The 19,076-nt window shown below is 30.9% G+C and overlaps 2 protein-coding genes across 5 annotated transcripts in view; one reads left to right on the plus strand and one right to left on the minus strand.

The window, feature by feature from the left end:
* Positions 1-3,299: 3,299 nt before the first annotated feature.
* On the plus strand, positions 3,300-16,228 carry trus (programmed cell death 2 like trus). The gene is made up of 6 exons (XM_067279641.1): positions 3,300-3,473; positions 14,195-14,361; positions 14,434-14,859; positions 15,582-15,695; positions 15,767-15,909; positions 15,977-16,228. The coding sequence occupies exons 1-6, from the start codon at positions 3,378-3,380 to the stop codon at positions 16,129-16,131; spliced, it is 1,101 nt and encodes a 366-aa protein (XP_067135742.1). The 5' UTR covers positions 3,300-3,377; the 3' UTR covers positions 16,132-16,228.
* A 1,477-nt stretch (positions 16,229-17,705) lies between these two features.
* Positions 17,706-19,076, minus strand: part of LOC136983026 (PAS domain-containing serine/threonine-protein kinase-like) — a 29,333-nt gene continuing 27,962 nt past the window's right edge. For all 4 annotated transcript variants that reach the window (XM_067279639.1, XM_067279638.1, XM_067279637.1 and 1 more), the window contains 4 exons: positions 18,681-18,880; positions 18,466-18,611; positions 18,250-18,387; positions 17,706-18,171 (listed from right to left, as the gene is read on the minus strand). In XM_067279639.1, the coding sequence (XP_067135740.1) occupies positions 18,020-18,171; positions 18,250-18,387; positions 18,466-18,611; positions 18,681-18,880 (636 nt within the window). In that variant the 3' untranslated portion in view covers positions 17,706-18,019. The remainder of the gene's footprint in view (positions 18,172-18,249; positions 18,388-18,465; positions 18,612-18,680; positions 18,881-19,076) is intronic.

Consider the following 19,076-nt stretch of genomic DNA (forward strand, 5'->3'; position numbering starts at 1 on the left):
ATTAATAGTATTGTTTTATGTATTCCGGAATTTGTAATTTCACCGCCTACACGTTGGGATCCAGTGTACAAAGAACCCGATATTGTAGCGAATAAAAGTATAGTTTGTAAATTAAAGAACTTTCTACAAAATAGAAATCTATGGAGCCCAATAACGACATAATCTATATACTTCTTGGAGGGGAAGTTTTCATTTGTAGTTTCGTGACATCATATATGTAATCGTAAAATAATGTTTTTATCGTTTATAATTTTGATTTCGCACTTCGCCCATACGTGTAAATTATTAGACCTATGGAAATAAATCTCCATGCGATCCTTCCTCCAGCTATTCGTACAGTTAGCTTCTATTCAAAAAACATTTTCGAATTATTTACGTGTGATATATATATATATATATCACACGTAAATAATTCGCACATATACATATATACGTATATATATATATATATTCTAGCAGTGGCGTGAATTTTAAAACATGTATTTAATAAGAAGTATCCTTAGCTTAAGCTACCTCCTAAGAATCTAATAGCTACGTCGTTACACATACTATATTTCGTAATTGTAAACAGCCAAATATCAAATATATGGCGTTATCAAACGAAATTTAATGTAACCAACCTCACGAAATTCTACAGATAGTGGTATTCGAATTTTATCACAGAAATTACTCGCGATATTTTTTATAAAATAATTATGCAAATGTCATCAGCTAATCGGTTACTGTCAGCAACTAGCGTAATTACATTATAGGTTTATGTTGTATATTAAAATTTGTTGTTCATTAAATTAATTAATTAATATATTAAAAGATTTTGTTTGAGAATTGGAAAATGATAGTTGATTAACAATTCTGGCCCATCGGTGACCGAGTGGATAAAGCCATTGAACACTGGTGATGATCGCGGGTTCACGCTCAACACTTACACAAGAGCCAGTATCCCATAGAAAATCTTCCTGGGAAAATTCCCTCTTGGCAAATCGCCCATGTGTGCCTTGCGTCTGGTGGTTAAACCAAACCAAACCAAAGAACAATTCTAATAAATATTTAATCTTTATTAATATTTTATGGGTTAACTTAGTCGTTCAATAACAAAATTCAATTTTTTAAAAATATTCAAATTTAGAAACTCGAGGAAAATTGAATTGTCTCTAAAAGACTTTTTGAGCATTGTGAAAACTCAAAAGCATTTAATTATCTTAATGCTAGTGAATACAGCAAGAATTAATAATTTATTTATTTAAAGTAAGCAAAAATAAACTAATTTTTTTAATAAAATTTTAACGAATTTCGGAAAACATATTTTTGATCAGATATTTAGTTAATGTTAAATGAACTCATACTTAGTTGAAGTCTTTGCAGACATATAATTTGAAATTTTATATGAAAATACAAATACAGTAGGACCTGCTTAAGGTGATCACCCTTGGAACCAAGATAAATGGTATGATTAATTAATACTTTGTAGCCCGAGGAAATTATTTCTCATGTTTCAGTTTTTAGAACATTTATTTAATGTGGAATGAATTTAGCTTCTGCTGAATGATGGACCTACTGCTCGAAACGAACGATTTAATTTTCTTCTTGTAGTCAAGAAACCCGGCAACGAGTTGCGCAACTTTCTCGGCTGTTGTGAGATTTTATTTAGAAAATAACTTTTGTTTTTAACTACGATATAATAAATAGAATCGTGTGTGGCGCCATCTGTTATGTGATTTTGTTATAAAAACAATTTCTGATCTTTCTACCCCGTTTAATTTAATAAAACATTTTATATTTAATTTTAATTATTCGCAATTATATAAATTATGTAACTGTTAATTAGAAAAAATAACTGACTAAAAGGTCAAAGAAGCAATAGCATATTTGCATAGTAAGTCGTATGCTGTTTTATTTTGTCAATGTGCTGTACTGTCGGTGAATTTGTACAATGTTGATCAGGGAATGTCATGGAATTTAAAACAAAAATTTGAGTAGGAACCCTGTATATAGTTAATCCTGCCCCTTCAATCAAGATTTTTATTTAAGAACACTAACATTTGAATTCATTCCGGGTCTAGTCTACTTCTCTTATCAATTATAACAATTAATGTGCTAAAAAGACTTTCTGAGAATACTGTTAAGGATAGAGTGATCAAAAACTTGTTTGAGTTTTTTAGCATTGATGGATTCCGGAAACTTCGAATCTTTGTGGGATTCGAGGATTCGTTGCAGCTAAGAACCCATCCTTGTTAAACAACATAATTTAAGTTTCTAATCGTTTTAAAATAAAAATAATAACAAAACATTACAAAATATCGTTTGTTTTGTTTTAAGTTATGGCAACGCAACACTTACGCGATCTGCCTAGAGGGAATGTCTTCCGAGAGGTCTTTTTAAAAGTAACTGGCCTCTATTACTTGCACTCCAGGCCCGTGTTCAGTAACGCAGAATACCTAAGTTAGAATCTGAAGTTAGAATTCTGAGTGGTTTAGTGGACGGAGCTAAGAATAGATAAAGGAAGCTAGTGGTGGGAGGAGTCAAGCAGTAGTTAGAAACGAGTTCAACATTACAGCATAATAGACTTAGCAAGAATTCTGCGTTACTGAATACGGCCCAGGTGATGCCAACAGAGTATCTCAAACTTGCTACTCTAGTATTCTGAAAAAACTCGAAAGGTTCACTACATTTAGAATTTTCAGTGTTCTTGTTATTTGGAAGTCTTAGAATGCCCAGCGTGCCTAAACGATGAAGTCAAAGACGTTACACACAGCTGACGGAATTTGAGAAAGGCCGCATCGTCGGGCTGAAGGAAGCAGGATCGCGGAATTTTCCGCTATCCGGCCGTTCTGACTTAAGTTTGAAAAAGTGTTGGGCGCAATGAGGGGATGAGTGAGCACACGGGATGAGACACACGGTGAAGCAGACTCTTGACGCTCCACCAGGAAAGACGATTGTCTGATCATGAGACAAGCACGTACAGTTGTCCACTATCCAGACAGAACCGTGTCGTTTCTCGTATCGTTGGCAAGCGAATAGCAAAGACAAATGTGTATGCAACAATGCTGGCAATGTTGGGATGTTAACATCCCAATATCGTCAGCTTTGTTTGTAGTGTCGCTGTGACAGAAGCATATAAATGAAAAATACCATTCATAATTTTAGTGAATTTTTTAAATATAGTAAATGTTTAATATTTAAAAATTTAGGCAAACAAGGCATTTAAAGATTAAATATTTATATAATCTATTTAATGATTTACAAAATTTATTATGAATTTTTCCCCCTCTGAAAACACTCTGTGTCTGAAACATGTACAACGCCATCTAGCGTCAAAGTTGATAGTTAAGCGAATTAGTGAAGTCGTATATTTTCAGATTCGAATGTAGCGAAATAATATGTCTCAGAATCAAGTATTACTTGGAATCAAAGATGCCGAAGTTCAAAATGATAACGAAACGAATTGGTCAACAAACAAGATAGGAGGCAAACCGGTGAGTGATCTTTTAGTATGTTCAGTTGTGGAGCACGTGATAGACATGCTGTTTATATTCGAATTATTGGTGTCAACGATTTTGTGGCACAGAGGGGGTCTACAATTTGGGGGTTCTCCTTATTCGACCTTATATATGGAGGAGTGAGCACCCCTCCATATATAAGGATTTCAGTTTGGAAATGATCAAATGATACACCTATACCTATTACAGGTAACAGGTCAGTCAGACATGAACTTTGTAAATAATTACGATTCATTACAGTACAGTATATAGTAATGTACAGTTTTTAGTAACTTACTGATTACTGTAACATAACATGTGGTATCGCAAAGGCTTGCGGATGTCAAAAATATTCAATTATAATTTTTCTATTGTCAAAAAAATTTAACCGAGTATACAAAGTTCGAGTTAGTTAGGGATTACCATAATGCTGAATATTCGGTCCGACACTAATTAAAAGTAAATATTAAGAAGTACATGTGATATGTGGTTCTATTATAAATTAATTTCACTTTATTCTGTGCCCCTGAAAAAATAAACAGTTGCAGATATGGATCCTACTGTAGGCAAATATGTTTCTTCTAGTTTATTAAAAGTCATTTTCAAATAGATGATAAAATAATTTAAGAATGTTAGCAACATATGTACTGTACATCAAATATAATTAATTTTAATTCTGTCTTAGATATTTCTGGTGTGACATTTGGCCTTGTTTTCTGTCCAAGCTGTAATGATGTGAAATTAGTTGAATCTTATTAAAGATGATCTAGCTAATAATATAAACCATTTGCAAAAATATATGTAAATTCTTCATTCACTTCCTCTTCTGACCTTGGCTGTCCATTTATCTCCTTCAGTCTCTGGAATGGTTTATCTAACCTTTGTCAGCAGAACCAAGAGTCCTCGTTGTTCATGGTTCATTTCCCAATGAGGACAATCCTAAAAAAAAAATTAAATACCTTCTAAAACCGATAACCGGTGCGAACTATTTTTCGAAATGGCGAACGTTTTCACTGCCCCTCCTGGGCTCTTCCTCAGGCCAATTCTGGATTTGATAATCGAACAGCATAAATAAATGGAACGTGTTCCGTAATTTAAACGATCGAGTACGTTGGGCAACCGCGTGCCGTTCCAAATATTTAAATTTCCTTTTATTCCGTTTGGGAAAACGATGTGCGCCTCCTATGATAAATACGCGTGACGTCAACTGATTTACGACCTTTCATCCAATAAAAACTGCCACGCAGTGGAGAGTTTCCTTTCTTCTTTGAAATTAATACATGTTGTTGTGCGATCGGCTTTATAAATTTCAATCTCCTCCAGAGTTCTCAGATGTTCTTGATGTTGGGTGGTGCGGATCACCTTTGCCTCATTAAAATTCAGTGTTATATCCGGGTCTGCTGCATACGTTGACAATGCCGTTGTTTGTTTATGGCGGGTAATGTCGGATTTATGCTCCTTTATTCTAGTGCATAGTGGGCGTTTAGTGGACCCTATGTACAGTAATTGTTTCTGCCATCTGTCGTCCTGTAGAGGGATACTATACACTCCCGGAAGCCTATACGGGTTAAGTGCGTCTTTTCCATTTCCCGAATAGGCTGTATATGGAAGGTTCCGTAGGTTAGTATCCCTCTACAGGACGACAGATGGCAGAAACAATTACTGTACATAGGGTCCACTAAACGCCCACTATGCACTAGAATAAAGGAGCATAAATCCGACATTACCCGCCATAAACAAACAACGGCATTGTCAACGTATGCAGCAGACCCGGATATAACACCGAATTTTAATGAGGCAAAGGTGATCCGCACCACCCAACATCAAGAACATCTGAGAACTCTGGAGGAGATTGAAATTTATAAAGCCGATCGCACAACAACATGTATTAATTTCAAAGAAGAAAGGAAACTCTCCACTGCGTGGCAGTTTTTATTGGATGAAAGGTCGTAAATCAGTTGACGTCACGCGTATTTATCATAGGAGGCGCACATCGTTTTCCCAAACGGAATAAAAGGAAATTTAAATATTTGGAACGGCACGCGGTTGCCCAACGTACTCGATCGTTTAAATTACGGAACACGTTCCATTTATTTATGCTGTTCGATTATCAAATCCAGAATTGGCCTGAGGAAGAGCCCAGGAGGGGCAGTGAAAACGTTCGCCATTTCGAAAAATAGTTCGCACCGGTTATCGGTTTTAGAAGGTATTTAATTTTTTTGTTTATACAACCCGGTGTGGGAGAAGTGTTAGTTTATTAAGGCTATGCCAGCCAATGAGTGAGGACAATCCTTTTGTTTTATTTAACACCTTTGACCTAGGATGAAATAGGTGGTTCACTTTACATATATATGTCTGAAAATAGAGCAAACTAGCTGTTACTCGCGACTTCGCCCGCACGGATTTTGCAAGCAAACACCATTTATATTCAGTATTTCAACAACCATAGTAATTGTTATATATCACCTACTACTGAGAATGATGAGAATTTCTGAGAATCAAACAAAGTGTTTTCAATTTGACCAATTTTCTGAACGTTTACAATCATTCTATAATCCAACCAATACGCAATAACAAATTTGAATTTAAAACGGTTTGAACATTTGGTTAAAAAATCAAAATATATAAAAATATTTATAACAATGCCTGAAATGTTATCAATTTAATACACCTAAGATTTCAATGAAGACTAAATGTAGTTGAAAACAAAAAATTGCTTCTAAAATAGTAAGTAGAAGCTGTTCTTCAGGTTAAGCCTTAATCCTTTCCCTCTCCCCCGCAGGGGATTTCCAATAATCCCTTCTTAGTGTGCGTTTTCATGATGTACTCTAACTGTGTACCAAATTTCACCTCCTTAGGTTCAGCGGTTTGTTCTGGGCGATGATGAATCAATCAGTAGTCAGTCAGGACAAGTAATTTTATATATTTAGATTATTAATGTGTAAAAATGCATGATATATCAAATCATGATATTATGACTTATTATTAACTAGCAATGATACTAACAAAACTTTTTTTTTAACAGAAATGAATTAAGCAAAACAAACTTTTATTCGTGATAGATGAGAGCTAAAAGTTATTTGCGTTTTTCATGAACTATAGAGGGCGCTGAATTTTTACAAAATGGCTACTTTATCTGGGTCGCTTGTAACTAGTAATGTAAAATTAATCATATATTACTGCCCGATATAATGATATATGCTACTTGCAGCTGTTTATCGAGAAATTTTATAGTAGCAGAACAATTATTGCTAGCGGGATACGTCATTATGTGGTATCAAAGCAAGTGAGCGAGATCGTTCTATGCATATTTGTGCCCTTTGTGTTAAAAACATTAGCTTTGACATTGTCCTATCAGGGTTAGATTTACAAGTAAAAAGCTATGTAAATTGTTGCTTAGGCTTCGACTTTCAAGCGGCCTCAAACATTTGTACAAACAAAAAAAAAAAAAAAATTAAAGTCGAATTTTGTAATAAACATTTTTTTTACAAACCAACAAAACATACTTTACTTTTTATTTTGTGTAGTATCTCGTTAATTTTTTTCCTAAGAATTAACGTAAGGTCTTTTTTTTAAAAAAAAATGATAAAACCAATTTTAAAAAAGATTTTTAAAGGAATGGGTATAAAAATTTAATTAAATTCAGTTATAAAACAGAAGACTAGTGAAACCTCACATCTTTTTCTTCTAATAACCATATTGAATCAGAGAGATAGTCTGATTTAATTTTTTTCTTTTTATGATTGACTTCTAAAATTGTGAAGGGTTGGTAAGGGGACTTACATTCGGCTTAAGGCTTCGAAATGCTTAAATCCGACCCTGTGTCCCATACAAAATAACTGGCATTTTAACTTTAAGAAAATATCTTTTAAAATTGACAGCATATCTTGTTCGTGTAAAGTTGGATAATCGGGAAACTGCCAATTCTTAAGTCTAATTCACTCTCACAATTCGGAGAAGCTCATAAATATAACCGACCGATTTCCGAATAATCATCTGTTTTTCGTGTGAGAATAGACGAAAACTTATATTAGGCTCCCGTAAATCTTTGAAATTGCAATTTGGAATGCAACAGAAAGCTTTGCTTTTTCTATTGTTATTCATATTTACTGCTGATAATACACAAGAATTAATCAAACGACCCAGATGGAATAGTTTTGTTTTTAAACACCAGAGGGTGAGCATCCGGTGAAAAATGCGAATAAGCATTGTTTGATATAATTAAAGGAAATTCTAGCTGTTACATTGTAACAACTATAACAGCTTATACTCTTGTTCTTAAAATAAATTTAAATTTAATTTTGCAAAGATGGTATCCACATTAATATTCAGTTTTTATAAAGCATTTTAGATGTAAATTGAAACAAATTGCTAATTTTTCATCAGGGATCATTCTGGAAAATTTTAAAAAATCACCAATCATTTTGCCAGTTTAAAACTTTTTTGCCACCTCAAATTATTTATTATCACCAGTTTTACTTACTAATTAATACAGGTGATGGTAACCTTATCAGTTTGGAGCCTGGAAAGCAAAATAGCATGTTACTCTGTCACTTAGAAATAGGAATTGTTTTTGAATACTTTTTAATGAATAATTTCAAACAACATATTTGATCACAATGCTTAAACAGTATTTCACATGTGTTGTCGTGTCAAAATTTTTATGCTTTAGTTTACTGAAAAAAATGTCACTTCAAAAAATTCCCCAAATTTTCTGTTGATAAAAAAAAAAATCTCAGTCTGGAAATACTGGGCAGCTTTGCATGAAAACTGTCTTTGGTTCTTAACGTCACTTCCTACTTTCCTGTTCACATTTGATGTGTGATGTCACAACACTGCTAGTGTGTGCATGGGACTCCCATTACTTGGGAGCTTGACATTTAGTTGTGCAGAATATCAAGCTTCTGAGTAATGGGATTCTGTGTAAAAGCATTCATGAAGCATGCTTTGTGATTACATTTTACACTGAATGTCAAAATAAGAAGACTAGAGTGTTTATTGCCACTTTAATAAAAATAGTGTATTGCCGAGTGGCAATTTTTGTGCCGTGGAGATTTTGTAAACATGGAAATTAAGTGTCATATGTCAATCTAAAATTTATTCAAATTTTAGCATTACAAATTCTTTTTTCCTCCATTATAAAAAGCTAAATAATAATCAAGTATTCCCTAATTATAATACTATTGGTTACATTGTTGATTCCAATTTTTATATATTGTGGATTGTTCTTTGTTCACAGGTGTTTATCAGCTTTTATTTATGCAATTGCAGTATGCTGTTTTTAGAAATAAATATTATGTACAAACAATATTTTGTAAATTTTTATTCTTAAGTATGATCAATTACTATCATCCAATTTATGACTATTTACAGCCACTTTACAACTTAAATAAATACTACACACAACAAACTTAAGCTATTTCTTTGCCAATCTCTGTTTCAGTATTTTGTTTTGTTTCAAGAATATTGCACACATGATAAAGTTTATTAAATAAATTTTTCTATTACTTAATCATTTTCAAATTTATTACTCTTTAATTGAAAGAACCTCTACCCAAACCCATCTTCTAACCAGGGAGCAGCATATCTTTTCCAATTTGAAATTTTCAAATCAATCAATCTTTATTATTTGATATAACGGGTGTTACTACAAAGGTGTTAAGGAACATTGTTATTTTAAGTTTGATACATGAACAAAGAAATTATATAATTTATACAAAGTTAGCATGGCAAAACTATCACCGAATAAAACTTGGTAACAAAAATCAGATGGCAGTGTAGCAACTTGAACATCCAAAAGAATGTTGCAAGTATCAAGAAGGTGTTTTCTCATTTCCATCACTGTTGTTCCACAAAAAGAACATTCAGAGTCACCTAAGACATTAATTATTTTACCATTTAGGTTTATTGAAAACCTATTTAATGTAAATTGTGCAGCAAATGATTTTATTTTATAACTTAAATTAGAAAATAAATAAGGTGCTGGACTCCACATTCCATTAAGAAAAATTTCAATGTTCCAACCTCTTTCACTCAAATAATGAACATCTTTTAACCAATATAAGTCAGTTGTTGATCACAGTCCAGAAAGAACAAACTTTCATTTAAATACATATAACTAGAGGACAATCCAATATTATTTAGTAATCCTTTAGCAATAGCAGGCCATGGCTTCAAAAAAGAATTACTATTTATCTTTGAAAGTCTTGTATATATCAATTTTTGATAGTCATCTTCTGGTAGGTCAATAAGTTTCCTCCAAAATCTAAACAATTTTATCGACAATCCAATAGTAAGGTGAGGCCTCCCCAATTCCATTCTCACTGCAGGTCCTGAGACAGATCTGTTAATATGGAACACCTGCTTAAAGTAGAATAACTGTATTGGTTCACATTTGTCTACTAGAAGACCGCCTTAAACCGGAAAAGCATAAAACATACTTGGTCCAATCAAAGAATCAAATAATTTAAAATAATTATTTAATGAAGACACTTTAATTTTAATAAATCTCCAATCTCATCAAGTTACTTGAGATTTTGCAGCAAGTAATCCTTTACTTAAATGATAGGAGAATGTGCCATGTGAAGAAAAATAAATACCTAGATGTTTAAAATTTGACACAGTTTCCAGTTTATGATTTTCTAAACTGAAATTATCTGTTTTTTTAAGTTTTCCACCTCTACAAAAAATTATAAGCTTTCTTTTCCAAATTAATTATCAATTGATTATCTTCACAATATCTCCAAGTAAGATTAAGTCTTTCCCTAAGTGAAAAAGCTGAATTAGCCAAGAGAAGGATATCATCAGCATAAAGAAGACAGTTAATTTTGACATGAGAAGACAATGCTATCATAGAACTTTGACTTCTCAGAAGTTTAGGAAAATAATTCAAAAACAAAATAAAAAAGATAGTGGTACTTCTTGAGGTAGCCCTCTATTGGACTCAACACAATCAGTACAAAATGAAAAAGTTTCTATAAAATATCTAGTATTAGAAAACAAACTCTTAAGTAAGTTGACAAAAAACACAGAAAGACCAATGCTCCTAAGCTTATACCATAACAAATCATGATTGACTGTATCGAAAGCTTTCTTGAGATCAATAAAAGCAGTATATAGTTTCTCTTGTTTCCTCAAAAGTGATATTTGAATAAGACCAGTCAAAATAAACAAATTGTATTTGATGCCTCTATTTTTAACAAATGCCCCTTGGAGAGGTGTAACAATATTAAACTCATTCATCCAATTCCAGAGACAATTTCCATAATAGTTGAAAGAACCTTTCTAAATACACTAATTAAAGCAATTGGTTTATAATTAGTTGGCATCTGCCTACTTCCCCTTTTATAAATCATTCCAAGATAAAGGAAAAGAGCAACTAGACCAAAACAAGTTAAACATATCCAATATATCTAGTAGTATTTCTGTAGAAAGGTATTTTATCATTTCGTTCCTTATATTATCAAGACCTGGGGCCTTATTTGATTTTAATTTTCTGATTACAGTTTCCAATTCATTCAAAGTGATAAAGTCATCCAAAAGAGGAACATTATTACCAAGACTTAATTCAATATAAATTACTGTATTTGGTCCAGTGAAATACTTTCGCAAATAATTTAACCAATCCGAGGGAGATATAGCATTTTCACACAGTTTTTTAATTCAAAATTTATTAACTAGTGACCAAAAATCTCTAGTATTTTTTGTCTTCAATAATAATGAGTTTATTTTTGCCAAAGATAACTTTTTCTTTACCTTACATAGCAACTTGTAACTTTTATTTAATTTACAGTATTCGTCCAATAGATTTCTAGTTTTGTTTCTTCAAAACATTTGTAGTATTCAGTTCTTTGTTTTCTTTAAATGTAGATATTGAAGATTGAACCATTGCTTCTCAAATGATGATAAAGAAATATTTTTCTTAACCATTCCACATCGTAAAGCCAAAGTCAACATAGTCTTTAATAGTTCATCATAGTAACTCTGCGCATCCAGAAGAATGGTCTCTTTAACCGAGGTATATAGCGAGCTGATCAAAGACAAATAGTCATCCAATCTTTCTTGTTTCCATATGTAGCGAATTTTTAGAAATTTCAGAGTCGATACACGAGTAATCGTATTTGAACTTACGAGTTCCGTCGTAAGTTCAAATGATTTTGAAATTGGAAAATGATCAGAATTGAAAATATCAAGAACTCTAAAATCCAGTAGTCTGTCTAGTAAATTTACATTTACTGTTATTAGATATATAACAGATAGACCGACTGTCAAAAGAAAAGTACATTTAGCTGGGTAGTCTGAGGCACATCTACCATTTAAAATATACAATCCATGCAACTTAATCAATTGTAAAAAGCTTTTTCCTCTTTGGTTCAATATTAAATCATTAGATCGTCGGGAATTTAAAACATTATTATTATTCCCAGCATAAAAATTATCTAGTTCCTCGCCTATTCTAGCATTCATGTCTCCTAAAATAACTATATCATCCTCAGAGAAATTCATCAACAAGTCTTCCATTTTGTTTTTAATAGTACATCACAAAGATCTATTCTCAAATAAACAAGAACAATTATCAAACTTTGACTAAATGAACAGAAATTTCTCCTATAATTAAATCTAATCACTATTAGATTGTTGGAGTTAAACAACATTTCTGAAGAACCTAATTTTTGAGAAACTGCAAGAATGAGACAGCCATATGGACGACCGGGACCAGTTGGTTTTCTAGCAAGATGTTCATATAAAAACAAATCTGGGTTCAACAAAAAAAGAACTGGTTTATAAGAGTTAGTTTACAAAGTCTCAGTTAAAAGCAACTAAATCATAATTTTGCAATAAATATGTGAACTCTTGGTCATTCACTGTCAAATCCAGCATTCCTTGACAATTCCAAGACAATATTCTCATTTCTAAAGTTTTATTTCGCTCTTTAGCAACTGTTCCACTTAACCCTTTTGGCTGGATTTGTCTAAAAACGTATCAATCTTCTGTAATTCATTTGTTTCCAAATTGAAGGTGAATTTGTCAAAAAACTAAACCAGCACCTGGTCACTCGCTGAGAGGTATTTATTCTTAACACAAACGTTTTCAATCCAATCAATGGATCATCATCAGGTAAAATAGAACATTACAAAAAATAGAACAACAAGTTCAAAATACAAAAAATATAACGGCTAACCAATATGTAACTAACAGCACAATAACGTTTCGAAATATCAAAAAATTAATAAAAATGCTGCTAAAATTAAAAATAAAATAATAATATATAACAAACAAATAGTGTATACAAGATATTAATATTTCTGCCTTAATAAACAAATTAATAACACTAAATGTTAATACTGCTTAATAAGCTGTACAGAGTTTTTCATTTAACAATACATATTAATAAAGCTACTGCTCTTATTTGAAGTTTACAACTGCAAACTTCCATGCAGAAGTTTTTGTATTATTTTCTGCTGAGCACGCTGTAGGTTGTTTATGGTGAATTTGTCACCATCGACCATCAGGCTTTCGGAAATACTTTTTTATTCAAAGATTTAGCTTCCGCAAAAAAGGCAACAATTTTCTATGCCTTAATCTTGATCTATATGACAAATCATCAAAGACTCTAATGTGCGAGTAGGACAGCAACACCTGAATTTTCTTTAAATTTTTAAAAATAACTCTTTTGTCATCTTGAGTACAGAGCTTAAACAACATAAGCTGAGTTCCTGATATTCAATAACTATTAATAAAAGGAATAGATTCCCTGCTTTGTCTTTCAAATAATTCAATAAAACGATTAGCGTTATTAACTATTTTTCGTCATCACTCAACCCAGAAACGATATCATCATCTTTCTTCAAATTGTTGTATACAGAATCTATATAATAATACATACAGTTTTAAAAGACAAAAGTTTGGTAATTTCTCCTTTCAGGCAAGATAGACTTTCATTGTACTCCTTATGTAAATTAGACAGCCAGTCAAATTTTGATGACAATTCTTCCAGTTTCGATAGAATAGTATCAAAACGTTCCTCAAGAAAACGCAATCTCCTGAGGTAGTTGAGAAGGAATATCCTGCAATGCAAAATAGTCGTCCAGTCGAGATGATTTCAATGTTAGTTCACTTGGAGATCCACGAAGTTTACCAGCAGAAGTCGAAGCTTTATTGTGAGGTGAAGAAGGTGGTGTATGACACATTGGACCTAGGTTAAGTTCGACTCCTCCAATAACAAGTAAAAAGAAAGTATCACAGTGGAAAAAGACATCTTCAATAAAGTCAATTAATGGCAAACAGTTAAATTGTGGTTCATAACAGTAAGTCATAGAAAAAACATACCAACAGCTAGCACTGTCAAAAGTGCCCCCCAATTTGGAATTTTATGACTATATATTCTGATTTTATCAAATATATCTTTACAAATTAATATAAAAACAGAATTGAGAGGGAAAATATGTGTATTATTAACATTTATGAAATAAAAGAAAGATCAATTTGCATAAAGAATAATATCATTTAATGACAAACATTTTAAATTTTGAAGGTCAAAAAAAGGACATTCAATTTCCTTTAAATTAATATTTTATAATTAGTGATTGATTCGTAATGCCTCTCGATGCATTTTTTATACAATATTTTTCATTCAGTTGACATTATTTATGCTCCTAAAAGTATTTTATGATATTTGAATGATTAAAATAATTTGTGTTTCAATTTCAAATTTTCAGAATTGGATGCCTACCTGTTCCAATTTTCCAAATTTGAAATGTAAACTTTGTGGTCAGAAAATGATCTTAGTCGTTCAGTTATATTGTCCTTTGGGCAATTCCTTATATCATCGGACGTTATATGTATTTTGTTGCATTGATCGATCATGCTGGAACAAACAAGAAAGGTAAGAAGTTAATTATAAATTATATTTGAAAGAGAAATAAAACCAAAATAATTAAAGTTACAAATTTTTCAGTTGGCAGGTGTATAGAAATCAGTTTCCGGTTGTTGAAAAAGAATGTAATAAAGTAGAGACTGTAGAAATTCAAAATCAGCCGTGGCTTTCCGACGAATTGGATTGGGAAGAGGAAGAGGAATGCAAAGCATCGGATGATAGTGAATTACTCTATGTAACTGAAGAAATTGCAAATTTGCAAACTGAAGATAAAATTAATTACAAAAATGTATTGAACTGTGATGATGTGAACAAGTTAAATATAATTAGAGAAAGAAAAGATAGCATGCCAACTGAATTGATACCTGCAGAATGTGACTTGAAGTTTAAATCATATTATGTAAATGTAATTGAAGAACCAGATGATGCTGAAATGAACAAAGATGTTCACATTCAAAGATTGTTAAGCTCTTATCACATGCATGAAGGAAGTGAAATATTAGATAGGTTAGTTATTATGATTAATTAATTAATTAAACTAATTTCTTAAAATAACAAAAACCTGCTTTATTGAGTAATTGTTTCTCTAGTACTATTTTTAGTACAATCAATCCCATTAGCAGATGAAGATAGGCTTGATTACCCAAAAGTGCATTAGAGCAGGGATGGGCAACCTGCGGCTCCCGGGCCGCATGCGGCCCGCAGTAATATTTTTTGCGGCCCGCGTGGCATAAAACGTCAATAAATATATCAATTTCCCAGTTTAATGAGATATTCGACAAAAATTCAAACGTTACTTTCTATAGTTTCGTTCATATTTGTGAAAAGTGTTTTCGCAATGAATTTAGTAAAAATTAAAACAAGAAACCGGCTAACAGACACATCGAAACTAATTTAAAACTAGCAGTGACTGATATTTAACCAAATATTTCCGATATATTACGTTTAGATCGGTGCCAGAAGCTATATTAAGTATACCTATGCTAATTTATAATTATATATGAATAAAGAATTGTGATTTACCGACAGTTTCCCCCCCTCTTTTCTCTTGTGTGCGGCCCGTGTCAGTTCAAAAGTTTTGAAATGCGGCCCTTACGTAGAAAAAGGTTGCCCATCCCTGCATTAGAGAAACTGTTACATAATAATAATAAAGCATAGTTTTGTTATTAAAATATTATTGGAGCTGACTCACAGTGAGTATGTCATAATATTGTTACATATTTTAATAGTGGATGTTCTGGTGTTGAGAAAGAAACATACGAGAAAGATTGGGTCAGACATGGAGATGAACTGTTTTATAGATTTGCTAAGAGAGTAGCAAGGTGTCAAAATCAAATTATTAGGTAAGATAAATAAATATCATACAGACTAATATAGATCATTAAAAAATTATTATTATTTTCTAATTTAATAGATATTGTTGGAGCGACCAACCGTTACTAATTAGCAAAATGGATCATGTGTCGGCTTCTTGTAAACACTGTAAAGGTCCTCTTGTATTTGAATTTCAGTTAATGCCCGCTCTAGTGGAAATGCTGAAAATGCAAGAGTTTAATGGTAAATGATATTCTTAATTTCCAGTACAATTTTTTAATTTTTATATCTAACATTAAAATATTTACAGGTACAGCTGTGGAATTTGGTACAGTCATAGTTATGACTTGTCAGCAGAGTTGTTGGGATAATGACACTAGTTTCTGCACTGAACTTGTCTATGTACAAAGTGATCCAGATGAATCTTTATTTGTGAACAGAAATAGTTTGGATGTAATTAAATAATTTATACATATTTTCATTTTAAAGTTTATTTATAATATAGAAATATTGATTAAAAAAAAGTTGTGCTGTACAATAAAAGTTTGTATATTTCCTTTAATATTTATTACAATTTATTTACAAAACAAACATTTACAGAAAATCACAAAACAAACTTGGAAGCATTTTAAAGGAATTCAAGATATTGTTCTATAAAACTATCTAAAATATGAATAAAATTTGTTTTGGGAGAAATATGACATTTTTAAGTAGAACATTTTTTTAGAAAGGGCAAATGCAATTTTCCTTTCTTAGTTTTTATTTTAACTTAGATAATTACAATTGTAACTTAAATGAGTAATGTGTTTTGCTTTATTGTCACAGAACCCAAAATTTATCAATATGAGTTCATTTAGTAGTATATGAAACTTATAAATTTGAAACTTAAAATTTCAGTTTTGTATCAATAAATCTAGTATCTAATTTCAAATACTTTTAGAAGAAAACAATAGTAAATACTGTTTTTATTAAATTGAGTTGTTTTTCTATCAAAAAAGGTAATTTTTTTGTACTATTTGTAGGAGTTTTCCTTCATTATATAATAGATTTGCTAAAAAAAAATCAAAACTTTTCAACAAATGGCAGATGAATTTGATCAATTTGAATCTTTAAATGACATTACATATGTCTAAATGCAAATGAAATTTTTAGTAAACCCAAATTAGGTTATTTTGGCCAAGATGGAGGATAAAAACATTTGTATCACTTTAAAAAATTAAACTTTTTATAAGTTTCAAATCTATAACTTTCATAATTACTAGTAAATTATTGTTATAGTATACTGTGCAGTATAGATAAAAGTATACAAGTAAAATAATTTATAGTGATAAAATAAATTATTTCACATGCACATTATATAATATGTATCCTAAAAGTAATGCTTTATAGAATAAATTATGGAAGAACAATAATAATAATAATACAAATATTTTCAACAATGTAAGATGTGTTGTAAAAAAATTGCAAATAAATTTACTTAAATAAATCTAATATTGGCAATGGGGCCATAGGAACTTCTTTCAAAATATAAGGATTATAAAATTGATTGCAAATTCGGTATTCTGAGTCTTTATGAGCATTGTCGTCATTGTATAAATTTGTCAATACTTGAATATACTGAAAGCATTGCATCAATAATAAACTTTCCTAATAAGGAAATTAAGTCATGATATAAATAAAATCATCTGTATGTAATTACAGATAATTATCAAAATTACTTTTATTGAGTTTCTAAAATTAGCATTACTTCTGGGACACACAGTATATAATATATTGTAATTTTTTAGTGGAATGCTTGCAATAATCACAGTTAATTGATAACTGATTGATGAGTGAAATAAAATTTTGTACAGTTAAATAACAAGTTATAAAATGTGTGTTCTCTGTAGATGCCGAAAAGAATTTCTAACCCTTTGATATATGAAATTAAATTTTTTTATTCAGTCAGTTATTGCAAAGAAAGCTTTTGCATAGTTCAACTTTTGATAAAAGATGATTTGGATTTTCTTTTAAAGTTTTAAAAAAAAGCAAAAACTGTATTTATGTGATTTCATACACTATTAGTGCATGGGATCATAAAAGATTAGAAAGAATTTATATTCAGAATTCTTGAAATTGATTGTTTTCATATGTATATCAAAGGGTTAATTATCTAATGTGCTTTTTTAATACTGAAATTTATTTACATATATCCTATATAATTTACATAAAGTGATATGGGTGGCATTTAGAATGAAAAATATATTTGCACTAGCCCCCACCATCAATAATTTGTTTTCAAATTTATCTTGAAAACATATCACAGTCCACAACTTTAAATTCTTTTAATCGACCTAGTCTTTGGTTATGGAGATTAGTTACAAAATTCTAATTCCTCTTTACAACTTCTTACTTCAGTTTCACTTAGATCTATTGAAGAAGAAAATGCATTTTCGGAAGGAGCGATGTCCAACAGGGCAAAATTGTCGGGATTGTAATATTTTGGAGGGTTATTTTCTGCGGCAGCTAAAAAAATTATTTTTATATAAGTTATTTCGAAATTAGTAACGAATAATAGATGGAAATGATTATTCTGAGACTTACATGCACATACAACTTCTTCAAATTTATAATTTTCTGGTGAAACCTGAAGTCTTGTCCAGGGATGTTTTTCGACTTCTTCCAGAGTACAGCGGAGTTTAGGATCCGGATGTAGTAACATAGATATCAAATCTAACAATTCTAATGAAATTGTTCATTTCAATTTAATTCTTTATGACTTAAAATAATTTAGATTTAAATAATTTTCATTTCTTTTACCTGGTGATGTCTTTTTAGCTAATTCGGCTGGTGGATTAAGGACAGCAGCAATTGTTTCTTCAATATCAAAAAAGGGATTTTCTCCAAATATTAAAGTATACAGAGTAACTCCTAATGCCCACATTTCTAATTCAGGACCTTTATATCTATATTAATATATAAATATAAAAATTTAACTGTTATTAATAGATTAAAAATAAAATAGGATTACTAACCTATTCCCTTGTAGAACTTCAGGACTACAATATTCCATTGTTCCACAAAATGTTGAAAAACTATGATTAGGTGCTAAAAATGTTGCTGATCCAAAGTCAATCAACTTTACATGAAAGTGTTCATTAAGAATAATATTCTCATCTTTTATATCTCTATGCAAAATATTTAGACTATGAAGATATGTTAGAGCTGATACTACCTGAAAAAGCATTTAATACAGTTTAAATTTAGCCAATTTTAATTATATTAAAACATGAAATTAAATAAAATTACTAATGAAGTAAATTTAATTAAAAATTTTTTAAGTAATGAAATCATGAAGTGCAATTTTATCTATTTCAAATTTTGACATATATAGATCTGTAATATTAATTTTACTGCACAAATTTTAAAGT

This window comes from Centruroides vittatus, unplaced genomic scaffold (assembly GCF_030686945.1).
Source record: "Centruroides vittatus isolate TY-2023 unplaced genomic scaffold, ASM3068694v2 contig_875, whole genome shotgun sequence".
Lineage (NCBI taxonomy): Eukaryota > Metazoa > Arthropoda > Arachnida > Scorpiones > Buthidae > Centruroides > Centruroides vittatus.

Excerpts from the sequence above, each read along its gene's own strand:
- trus (XM_067279641.1), top strand. The coding sequence starts at position 3,378 with ATGTCTCAGAATCAAGTATTACTTGGAATCAAAGATGCCGAAGTTCAA. Across the intron at positions 3,474-14,194 it reads ACAAGATAGGAGGCAAACCG|AATTGGATGCCTACCTGTTC; the intron begins GTGAGTGATCTT and ends TCAAATTTTCAG. Across the intron at positions 15,696-15,766 it reads TGTCAAAATCAAATTATTAG|ATATTGTTGGAGCGACCAAC; the intron begins GTAAGATAAATA and ends CTAATTTAATAG.